The 21,048-nt window shown below is 34.3% G+C and overlaps 1 protein-coding gene across 1 annotated transcript in view; it reads left to right on the forward strand.

Annotated features, from left to right (window-relative positions):
• The window catches only part of CFAP47 (cilia and flagella associated protein 47), a 781,966-nt gene that overhangs the window by 183,480 nt on the left and 577,438 nt on the right, over positions 1 to 21,048 (forward strand). The window contains exon 24 of the mRNA XM_074302067.1: positions 20,272 to 20,369. Within this exon, the coding sequence (XP_074158168.1) occupies positions 20,272 to 20,369 (98 nt within the window). The remainder of the gene's footprint in view (positions 1 to 20,271; positions 20,370 to 21,048) is intronic.

Here is a 21,048-nt window from a genome sequence, read left to right on the forward strand (position 1 = left end):
GGCAAGATTTCTACTTTTTTCATGCTGTTGTTTATATTTGTAATTTTTGTATGGAGAAATTTTGTAATGTTTTAGCTTAACTTTTCAGTCACATTGCAGGGTTCTCAGTGGTCTGATTTTTCTGGATAAATTATTTAGTTATTCATTTCCTTAAACTCCTATAAAGCCTGCATAATAGAATCTTTGACAACCTCCTGCTCTTCTGCAAACATTAGCTTCACTCCAATTCTTAGTATAAATATCGTTCCTCCATTTCCTGAATCATTTCTATGAGTAAACTAAAATAAGATAGTCCTAATTAGTAAGAATAATGAACTCCTTGAAGTAGGCACATGTATTCAAATTTGTACTATTTGAAATTATAATTATGTGAAATATGGTATGTGACATAAGATAATTGGCTATAGCCCAATAGAAATATACAATGTGAATTCAAATGATGTGGCCACTTTTGGAGAATCCCTTTTTTGGCAGTAATTGAGACCCAATTCAGATAGAATAGAACTTTCTATTTGGAAGGACCTCTCTGCAGAGATCCCAAAAGCCTCTAAATGGTTTCTTTGTTATCAACAAATGTAATCTTATCCACAGTTTAAAATATAAAATTCCTGCCTTTCTCCCTTTCACTGTTTCATTTCATCAAGTCATACTTAAATCTGGTATTGACTTAAGAGATCATCTATACTTCACCTAGGTGTAAACTTGATGATATAGTGGATAGCATACCAAGCATGTTGTCAGGAAGATAACTCTTCCTGACTTTGAATTCAGCCTTAGATATTTATTTTTGGTGTAACTCTGGGTAAGTCATCTAATCCTAATTGACTCAGTTTCCTCATCTGTAAAAAATGAGTTGGAGAAGGAAATGGCAAAACAATTTCAGTTAATAGTTAAACAGTATTGATCTGAAGGGCAATATTAAAAATAAGAGAGAATAAAACTGAGGAAATTTTTTCAGGTCTCTGAAGCAATTTTGGGTAGATACAATTGGCTAAGATATTTCTTTCCATTTCTCTTCCCCAAGCAAGTTCTTTTCTAATTGGATCGATAAGGAAAGAAAGGAAACAGATGCGCACCTTTGTAGTCAGTTCCTAAGTGTCATCCTCCATTTGCTATTCAAGTTCCTCCATGTCTGTTTTTCCTGCACTATGTGGATTCCAGTAACTAGATATTTTCCCCATCCAGTCTGAAGTTGCTCCTATCCAATCTCTCTTGGGTTGGGAAGATTTGTCTTTCAAGTATTGGGGTCAAGAAAATTTAAGAAATCTTGGTCTAAACTATGTACCCAAAGAATATTGTGAATCCTGTTTGTCTTTTATATAGTTAATATTTATTTTAACTCTCAAACAATTTTTATACAGAATCCTTAGGACATAAACATTCCAAATGGATATGGTAGACTCGATTCAACATTTACTTAGAAGGCATCCATTATATTATTTTCTGTGTACAGAATTTTTCTTACATTATATATATTTGTCTAGTTACAGGTGAGCATACCATTTTCGCCTAGTGTTCTCTTTATACAGATATTCAATTGAATTTTGTACAAAGCAGACAGAATAAATGAAGATTTAAAAAAATCTTGCTGTTTACCTACATCAAATATAACTGATAATCTTTGTATCATTTGGGTCATTAGATTAAACATTAAACCAGATTAAAATTCTATGTCACTGGCCCTGCAATTATTTTAACAATTACAATGCCATATCTAATTCCAATTCTCCAAATAGCCCTTTAAGTAGATGAAAAAGAAAAAAAGAAAATGAATGTGATAGTTATGTGTTAAATTAAAATTTTATTAAATACTTTATGATTGTATGGTACAGCAAATCCTAACTCAAAAGGACTTCTCAGAGGTCATTCAAAGTGAAGAATAGAAGCTATATTCAGGAATCTCATGAGAACTGGATATCCAATAACCTGGGGATCCCCAGTAAAAAGGAGTCACCTCTTCAGAAAGTCAGGGGAGATTATATAGTCAAAAGCCATAAGAAATCTTGACAACCCTTCTTTCCCCTTATCTGGTCAATTCTTATCATTTCTATTAATGTCTGGAAGTAACATGGACTAGTTAAATTTTGACCTGAATTTTGTGATGGTCAGTTTCACAGGTTTTACAATTGTTTTACTTTATCCAATATGAGCACCCTATCTATCTCCCAAATGCCCCAGGTAAACTGAATCCAAGTTATAAATTCAATCTATCTTAGTTAATGATTTTATAAAAAACCATATAATCCCCTCACAAAAAGATTTGTTTAGAGGTATTTAAATCCATTACACTAGAATAACCAAGGAGACTTGGTTTACCTCAGGCTTCCTCAACAAATAGAGATTACCTAGTTTACAGACCTCTTATAATGTCTCCAGTTCATTAATTAGTTAGCTTCTAAGAAGTTAAGTAAAGGTTCAGGAGGTCAAATATTTCTACTAAAAGAGCAAACTTTTTGTTTTCCTTCCCAGAGTCCTAATGATTAACAGACCTTTGAAATTGGGTCTGGAATTGTCTGAGATGTCCTCAGCTTCTCATTACACTCAGTAATGAAGGGACAGTGGATAGAATTCTGGCATTGAAACCAGGGACACTCATCTTCTTGAGTTCAAATCCAGTCTCAGACACTTACTATTTGTGTGACCTGGGCAAGTCACAACCTTTTATGCCTCAGTTTCCTGATCTGTAAAATGAGATGTAGAAGAAAATGGTAAAATCACTCAAATGACCAAGGGACCAAGTTTACCAAGGGAACTCTAGGAGGGGTCATGAATAGTTACAATACAGATCCTTTACTGTCTCTTTCCAAATCTTATCACCTTCACTTAGGGGTCAGCTAGTTTTCTAGAGGCCTTCCGGATCTTGGCTTCAGTGGTCTCCTGCCACTACTTCTCTGTCTTCCTTCTTTCTGCCCAACTTGTGAATTTCTTCAACTTGTAAATCTCCTTGACTGAATCCTGGCTCTGAATCTCCTGAAGTCACCAGCCAGCACAAATGTGGAAGTTGGAATGAATCTGACTCTGCCTTCAAGAGAGTGGGCTTGTGTTTCTGACTTGTGAATCTCCCGAAGTCCATCCTAGTTGAGGCTCCTAACTTATATATGCTCTCTAAAGGTGTGAACTCTATTGTGTGAACTCCTTTAAAGGTGTGAACTAAGTACATAAGCAACTTTGTTTCAAGTTCTGGCCCATAACATGTCCCACTTTCTTTTGATTTAGAACATAGGGTGGTCATGACCTCCGTGACTTCTCAAGGAGTGAGAACCCCAAAAAAGAAGGTGATCATGCCTTCTCTGACTGTTCAAAAAAGGAGTGAAAACACCATTAAAAAGAGGTGATCATGCCCTCCCTGACTTTTCAGGAAGGAAGATAAAAACACCAAAGGAAATGGGAAATCACATCAGATTAGCAAGTTCCTGAAAGGGCTCATTTGAAACAGGTATACATAAATCCATCAACATAGGAGATATTATACATAATTACATAAATTACATAAGTATATAACAATATAACACAGGCTAGTAGTGATGTAACAAATAACATGAATCAACATGAGGAATTATACATGTCCATAAGTCCTAGAAATAGTCCAAAAGGAATCCATTGTCCATTAGTTTATGTGCCAGGAATCCAATAATTCCTGCAAACTTTAAAGTCCTGCAATAGTCTCATCTTGTATTGGGAAATCCAATGATTTCTGATGATTTTCAAGTCCTGAAACAATCTATCAACAAATTTTCATCTCAAGGAATCCAATGATTCCTGCTGGTTTTCAAGTCCTGCAATAGTCTCATTATCAGCCATGCTCTTTTAGTGTTAGATGTTTCTTAGATCTTCTCCTTTGTTTTGAGGTTTTTCTCCTTTTCTGTCTCTCTCCAGGTGCTCATTGCCACCCATCTGTTTCCGTCTCCATCTGTTTCCTTCTCAGTCTGTAAAAATACAAGCAAACCCTCTCTCCCAGGCAATTAACCTATTTTCTATTTACCACTTTTGGGATTTCTCCTCATCACCTGGCAATTGCAATGGAGCTGTTTTCATTGGACACTGCCCTGTTGGTTTAAAAAGCCTGTATCCTCCCCCTCCCACAATTGCAATCTATTTCTGCCATCTGATTGCTTTTTGGCTGATAGATCACATCAGAGTCCTGACCTTCTAAAGACACTCTGGGTATAAACTTAGCTGCCATCATGCCCCACTTATCTTTTGTATGGTATCTTGGGACTGGGCCCTGACTCTCATTTCCCTGGGTCAATCTACATTCTGAGGCCTAGTGGAAACCTTTGTGGCATTTTGGAGATAGGGTTTTAGGCCTTCTCTCAGCCTGTCTTCTCACTCTATCTCCATATCTACACTGAGCTCTAAAATGTCCTATTTTTCCACACTGAAAGTATCAATGAGTTTTTCTAGAAGTCCCTTGCCAAGAGGGACCCGGTCTTTCCATGTTCATCATAGTCTGGGTATAATAAGTATTTGTGGCCACTGTGGCACAGCATCTTATGATCTCCTCTAAAGGAGCATCTTTGTGTAGTCCCCATATAATTCTTCTGCAAACCTCAATGGCATTTTCCTTAGCCAGAGGTCTGGTCATTATTTCTGTAGCTGCATTTTCTCCAGTGGTTCTTGTGACATCTGTTTGTAGACGTTCCACAAAATCTGCAAAGGGTTCATTGGGACCTTGCTCTGTTTTTGTGAAGGCTTCCCCTCGATCTTTTTGTTTTGGGAGAGAACTCCAACCTTTTGTTGTAGCCTTAGAAATTTGCTCATACACTGTTATGGGATAATTAATCTGTGCTGAATTCTCTCCATACTGACCTTCACCTGCTAGTTGGTCAAAAGTGACTTGTACATTAACTCCTGTTTGCCTATTGCATCTGGCTTAAATCCTACATAATGAATGATACTCCAAAAGCCACCAGTTTTGTCCAGGTTCTAAAATTGTCCTTGCTATGGATTTCCAAACACTGGGTGTTAGGATTTCATAAGACAAACTATCTAGTAACATCTTAACATAAGATGATGTAGCCCCATAAAGAGTTCAACCTTTTTTTAAATCCTTAATTTTTTCCAGATCAAAAGGAGTTTATCTTTTCCTTTTTTGACCTGAAGAGTCAAGCTCTTCAATCACAGGGTATGCATTTATAAAATCAAATATATCCTGTCCTTAATTTTTTGCCTTAACCAATGCCTTTTCTAATCTTGTCATAGGCTGCTTCATAGATGATGCTGAATGTTTCACTGCTCTTTCCCCTCCTCCTTCTTCCTTCACCTATGAAAGATTAATTGAGGGACGAGGAGGTGGGAAATGCTCCTGTTGTGAAGTGACACACTCAGAATTGTATTTAACTCCATTCTTATGTAATTCTTCATCCTTTTCACCTGGTTTAATTGACACCTCCCCCTCTTGCTCTTTCTTCTTTTTCCTTATTCTATAACTTATATAATTCTATAACTTATATACAGTTGTATTAAATTATTTGTATTAAGTTTGTCTTTGGAAATTGAATCAGGTCCATTTTTTGTTGTAGAATTGACAAAGTTGCTCTCCTAATAATTTCTACTCCTTTAGATCCAGTTCTTTTTCCATAGAAAACCAAGGTGATATGTACTGTACAGTTTCTAAAATTTCAGAGATCTGCTCCCAAATTATAATCAAAACTTGGCTTTTTATAATCCTGACAATGCTCTCTACACATCTTCCTTGAAGAGAAACAAGGCTGTTTTCTAAACATCTGTCCCATTTTAGCTGAAATACTATTTTAGCCCTTTAACAAAGTTTCCTTGCTGTACTCACCCTAATTTCTGGGTCGAGGAGACTTTTCCACTGAAATCAGGAGTGTGTCTGTCCCATGTTTGGGTGCCAAAATGTAATGCTCTTCTCTCTAAAGTATAATGTTCTCTGGGAGCAGGTTTCTTGTGGGGTTTCTGGGAGCAGCCTTTGTTTCACTTCAGTTCAATCACTCCAAATGCACCCAGGATTTAAAAGTCCAGATCCTTTATTGTCTCTTTCCGAATCTTATCTCCTTCACTTGGGGCTTGGCTAGTTTTCTGGAGGGCTTCCAGATCTTGGTTTCAGTGTTCTCCTGCTACCACGTCTCTCTCTTCCTTCTTTCTGCCTGACTTGTGAATCTCCTTGATTGAATCCTGGCTCTGAATCTCCTAAAGTCCTCATCCAGCACAAAAGTGGAAGTTGGAATAAATCTGACTCTGTCTTCAAGAGAGTCGTCTTATGGGTTTCTGACTTGTGAGTGTCCTGTAGTCAATCCTAGTTGTCAATCTCCCGAAGTCCATCCTAGTTGAGGCTCTTAGCTTATATATGCTCTCTAAAGGGGTGAACTCTAATGTGTGAACTAATATGTGAACTCCTTTAAAGGTATGAACTAAGTACATAAGCATTAGCACCTTGTTTCAAGTTCTGGCCCATAATAGTTAATGGGTAATTAAAAAAAGAAGAAGTAAAGAAGTCCAAATAGAGATGCAAGATTTTCAAAGGTTATGCCCAGAAATTCGCAGAAACAACCAATCTGGTTTACTAGGGATAGAGCATGATCAGAGGGAGAAAAAAGTTCAAAGGAAAGAAGGGGGAAATTATGAACAGAAAAAAATTGTGAAGAAAACATTATGTAAGGGGAGCATATGGTAGTAGCAAGTGACTTAAATAAAGAATTAGCCCATTATGACATCTTTTGGGATAGTATGTGAACCCATCCTTAGCTGAAATTGCCTCATACTTTTTTTATTAAATATTAATCAATAATCTTTTTTTTATTCATTTTTCCAAATTATCCCCTCCCTCCCTCCACTCCCTCCCCCCGATGACAGGTAATCCCATACATTTTACATGTGTTACAATATAACCTAGATACAATATGTGTGTGTAAATACCATTTTCTTGTTGCACATTAATTATTAGCTTCCAAAGGTATAAATAACCTGGGTAGATAGACAGTAATGCTAACAATTACATTCATTTCCCAGTGTTCCTTCTCTGGGTGTAGTTATTTCTGTCCATCATTGATCAGCTGGAAGTGAGTTGGATCTTCTTTATGTTGAGTATTTCCACTTCCATCAGAATACCTCCTCATAGAGTATTGTTGTTGAAGTCTATAGTGATCTTCTAGTTCTGCTCATTTCACTCAGCAACAGTTGATTTAAGTCTCTCCAAGCCTCTCTGTATTCCTCCTGCTGGTCATTTCTTACAGAGCAATAATATTCCATAACCTTCATATACCACAATTTACCCAACCATTCTCCAATTGATGGACATCCATTCAACTTCGTTTCTAGCTACAACAAAAAGAGCTGCCACAAACATTTTGGCACATACAGGTCCCTTTCCCCTCCTCAGTATTTCTTTGGGATATAATCCCAATAACAGCAATGCTGGGTCAAAGGGTATGCATAGTTTGACAACTTTTTGGGCATAGTTCCAAATTGCTCTCCAGAATGGCTGGATTCTTTCACAACTCCACCAACAATGTATCAGTGTCCCAGTTTTCCCACAGCCCCTCCAACATCCATCATTATTTGTTCCTGTCATCTTAGCCAATCTGACAGGTGTGTAATGGTATCTGAGAGTTGTCTTAATTTGCATTTCTCTGATCAGTAGTGATTTGGAACACCCTTTCATAAGAGTGGATATAGTTTCAATTTCATCATCTGAGAATTGTCTGTTCATATCCTTTGACCATTTATCAATTGGAGAATGGTTTGATTTCTTATAAATTAGAGTCAGTTCTCTATAAATTTTGGAAATGAAACCTTTGTCAGAACCTTTAACTTTAAAAACTATTTTCCCAATTTGTTACTTCCCTTCTAATGTTGTTTTCATTAGTATTGTTTCTACAGAAACTTTTTAGTTTGATGTAATCAAAATCTTCTATTTTGTGATCAATAATGATCTCTAGTTCTCCTCTGGTCATAAATTCCTTCCTCCTCCATAGGTCTGAGAGGTAGACTATTCTCTGTTCCTCTAATCTATTTATTATCTCATTCTTTATACCTAAATCATGGACCCATTTTGATCTTATCTTGGTATATGGTGTTAAGTGTGGATCCATATCTAATTTCTGCCATACTAATTTCCAGTTTTCCCAATAGTTTTTTTCCGAATAAGGAATTTTTGTCCCTAATGTTGGTATCTTTGGGTTTGTCAAAGATTAGATTGCTATAGATGTAGCCTTTTTTGTCTTTTGTATCTAATCTGTTCCACTGATCTACCGTTCTGTTTCTTAGCCAGTACCACATGGTTTTGGTGACTGCTGCTATATAATATAGCTTTAGATCAGGTACTCTTAGACCACCTTCCTCTGACTTTTTTTTCATTGGTTCCCTTGAAATTCTCAACCTTTTATTCTTCCATATGGAGTCTGATTGGTATAGCACTAAATAAATAGATTAGTTTGGGGAGTATTGTCATCTTTATTATATTTGCTCGGCCTATCCAAAAGCACTGAATGTCTTTCCAATTATTTAAATCTGACTTTATTTTTTTGGCAAGTGTTTTGTAATTTTTCTCATATAAATCCTGACTATTCTTTGGTAGATGGATTCCCAAATACTTTATACTGTCAACATTTGTTTGGAATGGAATTTCTCTTTGTATCTCTTGCTGTTGCGTTTTGTTGGTGATATATAAGAATGCTGAGGATTTATGTGGATTTATTTTGTATCCTGCCACTTTGCTAAAATTCTGAATTATTTCTAATAGCTTTTTAGCAGAGTCTTTGTGGTTCTCTAAGTATACCATCATGTCATCTGCAAAGAGTGATAGTTTGATTTCCTCATTTCCTACTCTAATTCCTTGAATCTCTTTCTCGGCTCTTATTGCCGAGGCTAGCATTTCTAGTACTATATTGAATAGTAATGGTGATAGTGGGCAACCTTGTTTCACTCCTGATCTTACTGGGAAAGGTTGCAGTTTATTTCTATTGCATATTATGCTGACTGATGGTCTTAAATATATGCTCCTGATTATTCTAAGGAATAATCCATTTATTCCTATACTCTCAAGATTTTTTAGTAGGAATGGATGTTGGATTTTGTCAAATGCTTTTTCTGCATCTATTGAGATGATCATATGGTTTTTATTAATTTGATTATTAATATGGTCAATTATACTAATAGTTTTCCTAATATTAAACCAGCCCTGCATTCTGGTATAAATCCCACTTGGTCATAGTGTATTATCCTGGGGATGATTTTCTGAAGTCTTTTTGCTAATATCTTATTTAAGATTTTAGCATCAATATTTATTAAGGAAATTGGTCTATAATTTTCTTTCTCAGTTTTCGATCTACAGGTTTAGGTATCAGTACCATGTCTGTGTCATAAAAGGAGTTTGGTAGGACTCCTTCATCCCCTATTTTTTCAAATAGTTTATATAGCATTGGGGCTAATTGTTCTTTAAATGTTTGGTAGAATTCACATGTAAATCCATCTGGTCCTGGGGATTTTTTCCTGGGGAGTTGATTAATAGCTTGTTCTATTTCTTTTTCTGAAATGGGACTATTTAAGCAATTTATTTCCTCCTCTGTTAATCTAGGGAGCCTATATTTTTGGAGGAAGTCATCCATTTCACTTAAGTTATCAAATTTATTGGCATAAAGTTGGGCAAAGTAACTCCTTATTATTTCTCTAATTTCCTCTTCATTGGTGGAAAGATCCCCTTTTTTATTTATAAGTCTAACAATTTGATTTTCCTCTTTCTTTTTTCTGATTAGATTTACCAAATGTTTATCTATTTTATTGGCTTTTTCATAAAACCAACTCTTGGTTTTATTTATTAATTCAATAGTTTTTTTACTTTCAATATTATTGATTTCTCCTTTTAATTTTTGTATTTCAAATTTAATTTTTGGTTGGGGGCTTTTAATTTGGTCTTTTTCTAGCCTTTTAAGTTGCAAGCCCAATTCGTTAATCTTCTCTTTCTCTATTTTCTTCAAATAAGCCTCTAAAGATATAAAATTTCCCCTTATTACTGCTTTAGCTGCATCCCACAGATTTTGGTATGATGTCTCATCATTGTCAATATCTTGGGTGAAATTATTAATTGTTTCTATAATTTGCTCTTTCACCCAGTCATTCTTTAAGATGAGATTATTCAGTTTCCAATTACTTTTTGGTCTATTTACCCCTAACTTCTTACTGAATGTAGCTTTTATTGCATTGTGGTCTGAGAAGAAGGCATTTATTATTTCTGCCTTCCTACATTTAATTTTGAGATCTTTATGTCCTAATATATGGTCAATTTTTATATAGGATCCATGAACTGCTGAGCAGAAAGTATATTCCTTTCTATTGCCATTCAGTTTTCTCCAAAGGTCTATAATACCTAGTTTTTCTGATGTTCTGTTGACTTTTAAATTTCTTTCTTATTTGTTTTGTGGTTTGATTTGTCTAAATCTGAGAGTGCAAAGTTGATATCTCCCACTATTATAGTTTTACTGTCTATTTCTTCTTGCAACTCCCTTAACTTTTCCTTTAGAAAGTTAGATGCTATACCACTTGGTGCATATATGTTTAGTATTGATATGGCTTCATTATTTATGCTACCTTTCAGCAGGATATAGTTTCCTTCCTTGTCTCTTTTAATTAGATCAACTTCTGCTTTTGCTTGATCTGAGATAAGGATACCTACCCCTGTTTTTTTGGCTTTACCTGAAGTATAATAGGTTCTGCTCCAACCTTTTACCTTTACTCTATATGTATCTCCCTGCTTTAAGGGTGATTCCTGCAGACAACATATTGTAGGGTTCTGATTTTTGATCCAGTCTGCTATCTGTCTTCGTTTGATGGGAGCGTTCATTCCATTCACATTTACAGTTAAAATTACTAATTCTGTATTTCCTGCCATCATATTATCCCCAGATTATGCTTTTTCCCTTGACCCCCCTGAACCCCTTCCCCAATATTTAATTTATAGACCCCCCTTGTGACGTGCAGCCCTCCCCCCCCTTTTTTGTAGTATCCCTCCCCCCTCCCTCCACATCCCTTCCCTTATTCTCCTTTTCCTTTTCCCTTTTCCTCTCCCCCCTTTTAATGACGTGATAGAGAATTCTCTGAAAAACAAACATGACAATTATTTACTCGTTGAGCCTCTTCTGATGAGAGTAAGATTTACACAATGATTCTCCCCCTCTCTAAATTCCCTCAGATATGGTGTATTTTCTATGCCTCTTCCTGGGATGTAGTTTCCCTCTTTTTATCACTCCCTCCCCTTTTTCTGATACTACCCCCTTCCCTTTACTACACCCCCTCCTTTTTTTTTCTTTTATATCAGTAAAATCAAATTATCCATGTGTACTTTCTATATACCCACAACAGAGATATAGTTCTCAAGGGTTCTGTGTACCTTTTTCTGTTTGTCTTCAGTCTTGTGGATGTAGATCACATTTTTTGTTTAAGTCTGGTTTTTTTCTTAGAAACATATGGAATTCCTCTATTTCATTGAATGACCATCTTCTTCCATGGAAAAGGATGCTAAACTTAGCTGGGTAGTTTATTCTAGGTTGCAGTCCTTGATCTTTAGCCTTTTGGAATATCAGGTTCCAGGCCCTTCTATCTTTTAATGTGGAGGCAGCCAGATCTTGTGTGACCCTTATTGTGGCACCTTGGTATTTAAATTGTTTTTTTTTCTAGCTGCTTGCAAGATTTTCTCCTTTGTGTGGTAATTCTGCAGCTTAGCCACAATATTCCATGGTGTTCTTTTTTTAGGGTCTATTTCAGAAGGAGTTCGATGAATTCTTTCAACATCTACTTTCCCCTCTGTTTCTATTATCTCTGGATAGTTCTCTTTGATAATTTCCTGTAAAATAGAATCTAGGCTCTTTTTTTGGTCATAGTTTTCGGGAAGTCCAATGATCTGCAGATTATCTCTCCTAGATCTATTTTCCAGGTCTATAGATTTTCCCAGTAAGTATTTGACATTATTCTCCAGCTTTTCATTTTTTTTTTTTTTGTTTTGTTTGACTGATTCTTGGGTTCTCAATGAATCATTCATTTCTATTTGTTCCATCCTGAATTTTAAGGAGTTATTTTCTTCATTCGCAGTTTTTAGTTCTTTTTGTAAATGCCCAATTTCGTTTTTAAATGAGTTATTTTGCTCTATTGAATTTTTTTCCATTTCCCTAATTTTTTTTTGAGAATTATTTTCTTTTTCCAATTCAGAAATCCTATTTTCTTGAGACTATTTTTATCTTCTCCAATTCAGAAATCCTATTTTCTTGAGACTTTTTTATCTTCTCCAATTCAGAAATCCTACTTTCCTGTGATTTTTTTACCTTTTCTAATTCACTAATTTTGTTTCCCTGCATCTCCTGTGCATTCTTTATTTTTTCCAACTTCAATTTCAGAAAGTTGTTATTCTCTATCATAGCTTCCCTTTCCTTTCCCCATTTTTCTTCAAACTCTCTTAACTTTTTAATAGTCTCTTCAAGGAGAGAGTTATGTGATGGGGCGCAGAAATCGGTCCCCTTTAGGTTGTTATCTGCTGACTCTCTGCTGTTAACTTCCTCGGGGTTGGATACCTGCTCTTTCTCTGTGTAGAAGGAATCTATAGGTTTTTTTTGGCTTTTTATTCATACTTAAAAAATCTTTTGGGTTCTGTCCCTGGAGTAGGAAATTATTTTTTTCTTTCTTTACCAGCTTCCTCCCAGACCGGATGGATGCAGTGGCCCCTGCGCCTGAGCTAAGAGAGAGCTCTGGGAGAGAGTTCCCCACCCCCTCCCTGGAAGTGCCTCAGAGGTGACTAGCACTGCTGTGCTTTGAGGGTGCTGTGTTCTAGCGGCTTCCCTGAGGTTTGAGACTGAACAGTAAAGGCGACTCAAAGCCTAGCCTATGTGTCCCGGTGGGGCGTGGATGTCTGCAGCAGGTGATGTGAAAAGCCCCTGCGCTCAAACTGGAAGTGTCTGCCAGAAACCGCGGTCCCTAGTTCAAAAGTTCCGCTTCTCTGGGACTTCCGTTCCACAGCCTCCAGCAGAGCCAGGCACTATGAGTTACCGCCCCGCCCACTTTTCAATCTCTTAACTACCCCCAGGTGAAAGCCTGGATTGCCTATGTCGGCCACACCCCCAGTGCTGAGATCTGCTGAGTCACCCCTGGGATCCAGGAAGATCCAATCTGGTTTTAAATTTTAAAGTGGCTTAGATTTCTCCTCTGAACTGCTATATTATAAGCAGAGAAGAGCTAACAGCCTGTGCCAGATTCTTCTATCTCAGTGGCTTCTCTGATCCCAGAGCCCTCCCCAGCGCGACCGGCGCAGTGTGCTACTACCCCACTGTCTGTGCTGGCCTTTCTTCTTCCTCCCCTGGGAGCTGACCCTTCCTGCTGAAACTCCAGATTCTCTTCAGCTGGTAAGTCGTGCTTCCAGTCCTTGTGGATTCTATCAGTCCAGCGCTATTTCTGAGGCTGATTATATGTAGTTGGTTGTGAGGGAAGAAAGGAGCTTACACAGGCGCGTGTATCTTCTCTGCCATCTTGGCTCTGCCCCAAACCAAAATTGCCTCATACTTATAGTTAAATGTCTCTATGCCTTCTTAAATTCTGCCTATCAATCCTTCATGGCTCAGATCAAATGTGACATTCTCTATGGATCGTTTCCTACCTTAAGTCTTACCCTGATGTTTGTGTTTCTCTTATACATTTGTTCTTGTTTGTTTTGTAATATAATAATTTGTGCATTATTTTAACTCCATTAGAGGTGTCATAGAAAAATATGGCAGAATTTAAAATATACATGACAAAAAATTAATCAGGCAGCAGAGTAAAGTAAAGAGGAAGCTCAGAAAATAGAAGCAAGAAAATAAGTGGGTAGTAAGTGGCCACTTATGATTTGAGTGATGCCCAGGAAAATCACTAGCAAAACCAAAAACAAGCCAACATCCTTGAAAATTAAAACAAAAACACAAAAATAACCGTATTGAATAAGTCAGACATGGCTTTTATAATTCTACCATTAGAGAAGGAGACTGGAAGGGGACTTATATTTATATAGTATTTACTCTGTGCCAGTCATTGGGCTAAGTAAGGACTTATTTGATCCAAAAACAACCTTGTGTGACATTTAAAATATTAAAAAAGCATGATTTCTGGATAATTAAGCATTTTGTTAATAAGGATAATATGTTATTGATAACATATTATTGATCAGTGTTATTTTCAAATGCCAAAGATAATCATGATGAGGAGCTCACAGTGTATATGTCTTTAGAAAAATGGGTGTTCCAGAGGGAGTCAATCAATTTTTATTGGTTAACAAATAAGACCTTTTCTAATCTTCATTTAGGTCTAAATTGCCCACCCTTGGGAAATCCATTCCAAAAAAATTAACTTCACCCAAACCTATGTAAAAAAGATTGGAGGAGGTTTGACCACTCTAGAGAAGAAAGTTAATTCAATCTTCAGAGTTTTTGAAATGGAGACTTTACAAAAAGTAGGAAGTATGAATCTCCCCAATTCGTTGGTTATTAATAATAATTTCTCTCACTTTCCATGTTGATGTGTTATTAACTCATTTTACATTTGAGGTTCATTCCTTTGAATTTAGTTATCAATTATCAATGGAAAAAACAAGGTTGTTTTGTCACTTCCAATTTGAAAATGGGACATAAGGTAAATTAATTGAAGAAGGAAAAGAATGGCAGGCATTAGTATAAGGTAGAAAAAATTATCTCTGAAAAAGAAAATGGTAGAAGAACAACAAAAAAAAACACTTGACAGATTTCATGTTTTTTTGTTTTTTTTTTTTTAAGCCTGGAGCTAAACTACACCATCTCTATTAGTTCTTTAAAAGCCAGAAATCCAAACAATAGAATATAATTTATTCTACTGGTGATAGCAGATGATGGGGAAGGTAATAGAGTGGTAACAGAGAAATCCATTCCTGGATCTAAGTATAATGGAGATGAGTTTGGCAGTTGTATATCCAAAGCTCATATTGATGAAGTGTGAGAATGTAGCAAGATCTGAGAAAGCCTAGGGCTACTGGGCCTTGGGAGAACCAACAACACTGCTGACCAATCTGTTGGTCAGTAAGATGTAGAACTCAGAGCTCTACTCCCCTAACATTCTTGGGTTGTACCTAATAGTAGCATATCAGCCTAATCTTTGTTTCTCTTTCCTATAAATCTTGATTCTGACTCTGCTAAAAACTAGTTCAAATGACATCACAATTATTTCCCTAATTTTGCTAAATTCTCTTGGAACTTTAGCTTGCTATCAAGAAGGGTAATTTCTTCTTCTGAATCTTGGCTAAATTCCTTTGGAAATTAGCTCGCTGTTAAGCATCTAATAAATTTTTAACTTAACTTGGTGACAGAGTGTGTGAAATTTTTTTGCCCAACCCATGACATAGACTAGGGGGACCATAATCTTGTAGGGGTATCTTTCTCCTCAACAATATCATGATCTTTCCCCTCCATCCTCCCTGCTACCTTTTCTATTATTTTAAAGGTAACCCCAGCCTCTCAGTTCTTCAAGCTCACAATTTAGGAGTCATCCTGGACTTCCTACTTTTGCATCCTGTCCTCCATCTAATCTTATTGTCTGACTCTTGCAGCATCTCTCATAACTTCCTCTTTGCTATTGTCACCACTCAAGTGCAGGCTCTTAGCACAATTATTGCAATTGCTTGTTGGTGGGCCTGCCTGTCTCAGGTCTCTGGCCATTCTAGTATAGCCTCTATCCAGTTAGTAAAGTGATTTTCCTAAAACATAGGTCCAATCATATCACAATTTCTCCTTTCCCTTGACTTCTTACTCAATAAATTCTGGTGACTTTCCATTGCCTCGAATAGCAAATGCAAAATGCTCTGTTTGGCATTCACATCCCTTTAAAACCTAAACACCTTTTACCTTTCCAGTCTTTTTTATGTCTTACTACCTCCACATATATTAGTTTCCCGTCTGTTCCATAAACAAAATACTCCATCTCTCAGCTTCAGATATTCATTCTGGCTGTCTCCATGCTTGAGACATTCTCTCTTCTTTACTATGACTACTAACTTCATTGGCTTTCTTTAAGCTCCAACTAAAATTCTTCCTATTATAGGAAGTTCTCCCCAACCCTTAGTCCTGTAGAGTTTGCATGAGCACAAAAAGATAATTTAAGAAATAAATATGAAGTAAACAATGTTTCATCACTTGGGAGAATCCTAGATCTCAGATTCATCCTCGAGAGATACTAAAATGTGAACCCATTCACCAGGATGTTCAGTAGAGAGGGCTTGATGGAGAAAGCTGAGAATTTATCTCTTGTTATATTTGGCTTCAATTATTAATAAGATTAACAAGATAATCACATCAAAATGATCATATACAATAGATTTTGTAGAAGACACATAATGGAAATCTTGGGTGCCCAAGAAGATTAAATCTTCACCACCCAGAAGGCATTGATAATTATTTTTAAAAAGACATTTAAAAGCTTACCTTTCTTAGATGATGAGTATAAAGATGAGACAGAAATGATGGAAATGCCATTTGGGTTTGGGCATGAAGATGACGTTGGTAATTTTAACAAAAAGTGACACATTTTTTTAAATCTCAAATTGGCAGATGTGTTCTACTCATAGATTTGCTTGTAGTAAAATTATGACATATTTGTAAATCCCAATAAAGAGGAGCCCTGAGCAATTTTTTATTCTTTTTTATCATCATCTTTATGTTCATCCACAAAATACTTGTTATAAAACTTATTCTATTTTGTGCTGAAATTGTTATAAAATTTATTGTTTTGTATTGCACTAGAAAATAACATTGCTAATTCATTCTATAAGAATTTTCAGAGAAAATTATGGAAAAGTAAGATTCTTTAGTATCTAGGATAATATGAGATAAACAACACAGACATAGCCAAAATCCTATCTACTACACATCTCAATCATTTGCAATAATGTTTTAAAATATTATAATACTTTCCATTAATTTTTATGATTTTAAAATTTTGCGTGGGTGGAGAAGAGAATAGAATTTCATTAGCTATAACTAGAACATTATAATATTAATTAGATTTATCTTGTATAGAATGTTGAATGATGATGTACCTTATTAAAAATTAAAAATATTTAAACTATGCCGAACTAATTAAGGTATTAAGGTATACATTCATGTAAAATTTATGATGCATTCCATCTAAGAATATGTATATGTTAAATGTAAGAAGATATGAGGAGCATATTTTAAAATATTGTATATTATTCATCTCCAGAACTGTATATCCATCTATAAAAAGTGGTTCTTGATTATTTTAGCTAAATTGCAGGTTCATGTTTAGAAGAGATGAAAGGATAAAGATTTTTCTTTTTAATAGGCTTTTCAAACATTTCACATAATTTTGGATTAAAAATAGATGTTGCTGTAAACTGAAGATTTTAAAACAGTTTTATTGAAGATACTTTTTTTTCTTTTAAAAATTTTAAAAATTCATTTTGGATTTAATTTGAAATAAAAAACAAAGAAAGAACATTTCCATGTATATAGAAAAGCATAGAGGAATCAATATAAAACTATGAATTTCCATCTCATACTGTTTCCTTTTTAAAAACTATGTAATAAATACTACACATTTTTTTAAAAGCTACCCTGCTTTTCTGTGCTTCCTTCAAGGTTTTCTTTTGTTCTTTCTTTTTTCTTTTTCTTTCCTCATTTTTTCCTAGAGGAGCTATAATTTTATCTATCTATCTTATCTGTCCACACACATACAGACACATATACATACATATGTATGTATATATACACACGTAGATAAATATATGTTTATATCTATATCTGTCCACACAATGCATATACATATACACACATAGACAAATATATGTTTATATGAAAAACTATACCATATATACTTTTATTTATCTCTGATGATTAATAGTATCTTCCTTGATAGGTCCTTTGTAGTTGTTTGAATATTTATAATAATAAAGGTGAATTAGTCTTTAAGATACTTCTTAATATAAAGGTTTGAACATACTGAGTTTTTGAATATTAACTTGATAATTACATTATTTATTACCTTGTAATTTATGGATTTTGTTCATTTCAATATCTAATCAAAATATCTGAAATATAGAAATACATATTAATGTATATGAAACAATATTTTTAAAAGTCAAATGATTCATTCATTTCCAAAGTAGAATAAAAATAAATAGAAATAACAGTGTTAACTCAACACATAATTACAAACTACAGAGTCATCAGAAGGAAATTAGTCAAGAAGAGCTTTCTGGAGAAATTAAATTTTGATTCAAATTTTGAACAAAAGAAAGCCAAAAAATATGAATGGTGAAGTGGGAGAAAACACTTGTTTTAAGATAGCAAGGCAAGATAAAACAATCAAAGAATCCAAGTCAATAAAAATTAAGTTGTTTGGTGAGATTCGATTCCTAAGCAGAATAGTAAAATCTTATTTTTTTAAATAATAACTTGTTTAAAAAATACATACAAAGATAGTTTTGAACATTCACTTTGCAAAACCTTATGTTCCAATTTTTTCTCCCTTCCCCTACCACCTGTCCTAGACAGCAAGTAATCTAATATAGGTTAAGCATCTGTAAGAATGGTAAAATCTTGAGAGATGTTTCCAGTAGCTCTGTGTTTGGTAAAGTTAAAGGGTCAGAGAAACCAGTCAGATGTTTACAGTAATAATCCAATATGAAATACTAAGGATTCAGATTAAGTAGTATTTAATCAACTTCCTCTAAATATATCTAATATGTGTGACCTAAATGATTTATATCTAAATGATCAACAGTAATTTCATAGTATTTGTCTCCTTATGGATGAGTTATATACTTTCTAGTTTTGTAATATTGTTCATGCTACTATTTTACAAGCATAAATTAATGCTATCATTGGCCAATATCAGGAGCAAAAACAAAACAGAAGTTTATTTACCATGTGCTTTCAAGCATTTGAGAATGTTACAGGTATATAAGTTCTATAATAAGCATGAGTTACTTAACAGATAATTGCATTTCATTATGAAAAAAATTATTTAGTATTAAGCATTTCATGCATCAAATGAAAACATGTAAATGATTAAACTTTAATTTTAAAATATCTTAGAAATACAAAGTAAATATAAAATTCATGTGGTAATTTTTCTATATGATGATTAACATGAATAACTAGTTAATATAATTTGCCTGGTAATATAGCATGCAACTATACATAATTTGTAAAAATAATTCTCACTTAACTTTAACTCACCTCCTTTACATTTTAATATTTACAATAATTAGACCTTGTGCCTGAATTCTAGTTCTAATTAAATCTTTGCTTCTTTTGTTATGTGTACTCAATACATGTTAGAAATGTATAATAATCTTATGTGTTGATTGTTATGTAAGGTGTAAAAATAATGAAATTAAATAGAAGACTCAGAACTTCACTTATATGTATTAACTGTACATATATTTGACCGGACCTATAATTTCATAAGTTAGGGAGCTCTTAGCATGAACTTTCCTCTATCATTGCAGATTGTTATCTCCGAAATATATTTTAGTGTAATATGTTAAGAGTCGAGAATTGAATTTAATTCTTCCTGATTTTGAGGCTGTGTTTCCATTAGGACCAAGCTGCTAAATATATATAACATATCCATCTGCCAATACATATATACACAAAGGCATCCACATACATAGTTATGAACATGTGTAATATTATGCACATAACCCCAAGTATACATAATTTTATGACTAAATTTGCATAGTATATCCCCATATAGAACTTACATGGATATATCTCTAACTTAATATTTTCATACATTCAGGTGGAGATACAGAGTCTGATTTTATGTATTTGTAGTGTTTTATATACCATTCAATATATAATAGGTGGTCATTATACATTTACAATAGATTATTGTTTGATATATTTTAAAATCCACAATGGAAAATGGCTAGAAAGGCTATTAAAAATCCTTTCAGTTCATTTCAAGAAGATAGTTAGGAAAGAAGCATCAAATTGTATTCAGAAAAAAGCAATAAGAACATTTTAAAGGAAAAACAAGTTGTTTAGTGAGATTAGGTTCCTAAATAGAGTAGTTTATTGATCATTTACTAAATGCTGAGGAGATCAAAGATAAAATAAGATATGTTTCCTGCTTCCAAGGACCTCATATTCTAATAGAGGGAAGTAAAATATCTATATAAAAATAATCCTGAGTTTACTACAAAAATCATGAGAAACAATGACCTTTTAAAGTTTCCAATTGAATTTCCCTTTTCAATAAAGCAAAATAACTTTGTTGATTTTTTTTTCCCCTTTTTTCAACTAGGTCTTCCTCCCCTTGAGAAATGGATAGTAAATTTTGATAAAGATCTTTTGGATGGCCTTGTTTTAGCAGCACAGTTGGCAGCTTACTGTCCATTTTTGGTAAGTCTTGTTTTTTTTTAAGAACTTGTACATTGTATTTTAAAGCATGGATGTATTTAATTAATTATGATTTTTATTTTATAGCTCTTAATAAGTTAGAAACAAAATACAATTCAATTTAATACATTGTAAGTCTCTTACTAAATTTTTATACTTTTTGAGAGCAGCTTCATGCATTTTTTCCCACACTACTGAGCATAAGGTTTCACAGACAATAAATACTGTAGAATGAATAAATATGGCTTAAATTACAATTTTTAAAATTATTTTTTTAAATCCAATAGTGATATTGGCTCATAATGTTAGAAAAAGAAACTCAAGAGCAGCCCAGTTCAGTTCAGACTTTATGAAAAACAACAAAAAAAAAATTCCACAGGCAACAAAAATGACTACTTACATAATATCAAAAATTAAAACTAGATCAGATAAAGAATGAGTGAAGCAGATGCTAAAGTAATTAAAGAAAACTAGACAAACACACTACAGAGCAACTGAATAATATCAAAAATATCAAAAATGGGAAAAATCAAAATTAAAAAAAATAAGACACTATTCAGGAAATATCAGAGATTCTCCACTAGCTAAATAATATATTCAAATAAATAGGACTTTGAAATCACAAAAACAAATAAAGAGAAAAAACTGAAAAAAACCCACAATCATATAAGAAAGTCAAATG

The sequence above is a fragment of the Sminthopsis crassicaudata genome, chromosome 3 (assembly GCF_048593235.1).
Source record: "Sminthopsis crassicaudata isolate SCR6 chromosome 3, ASM4859323v1, whole genome shotgun sequence".
Lineage (NCBI taxonomy): Eukaryota > Metazoa > Chordata > Mammalia > Dasyuromorphia > Dasyuridae > Sminthopsis > Sminthopsis crassicaudata.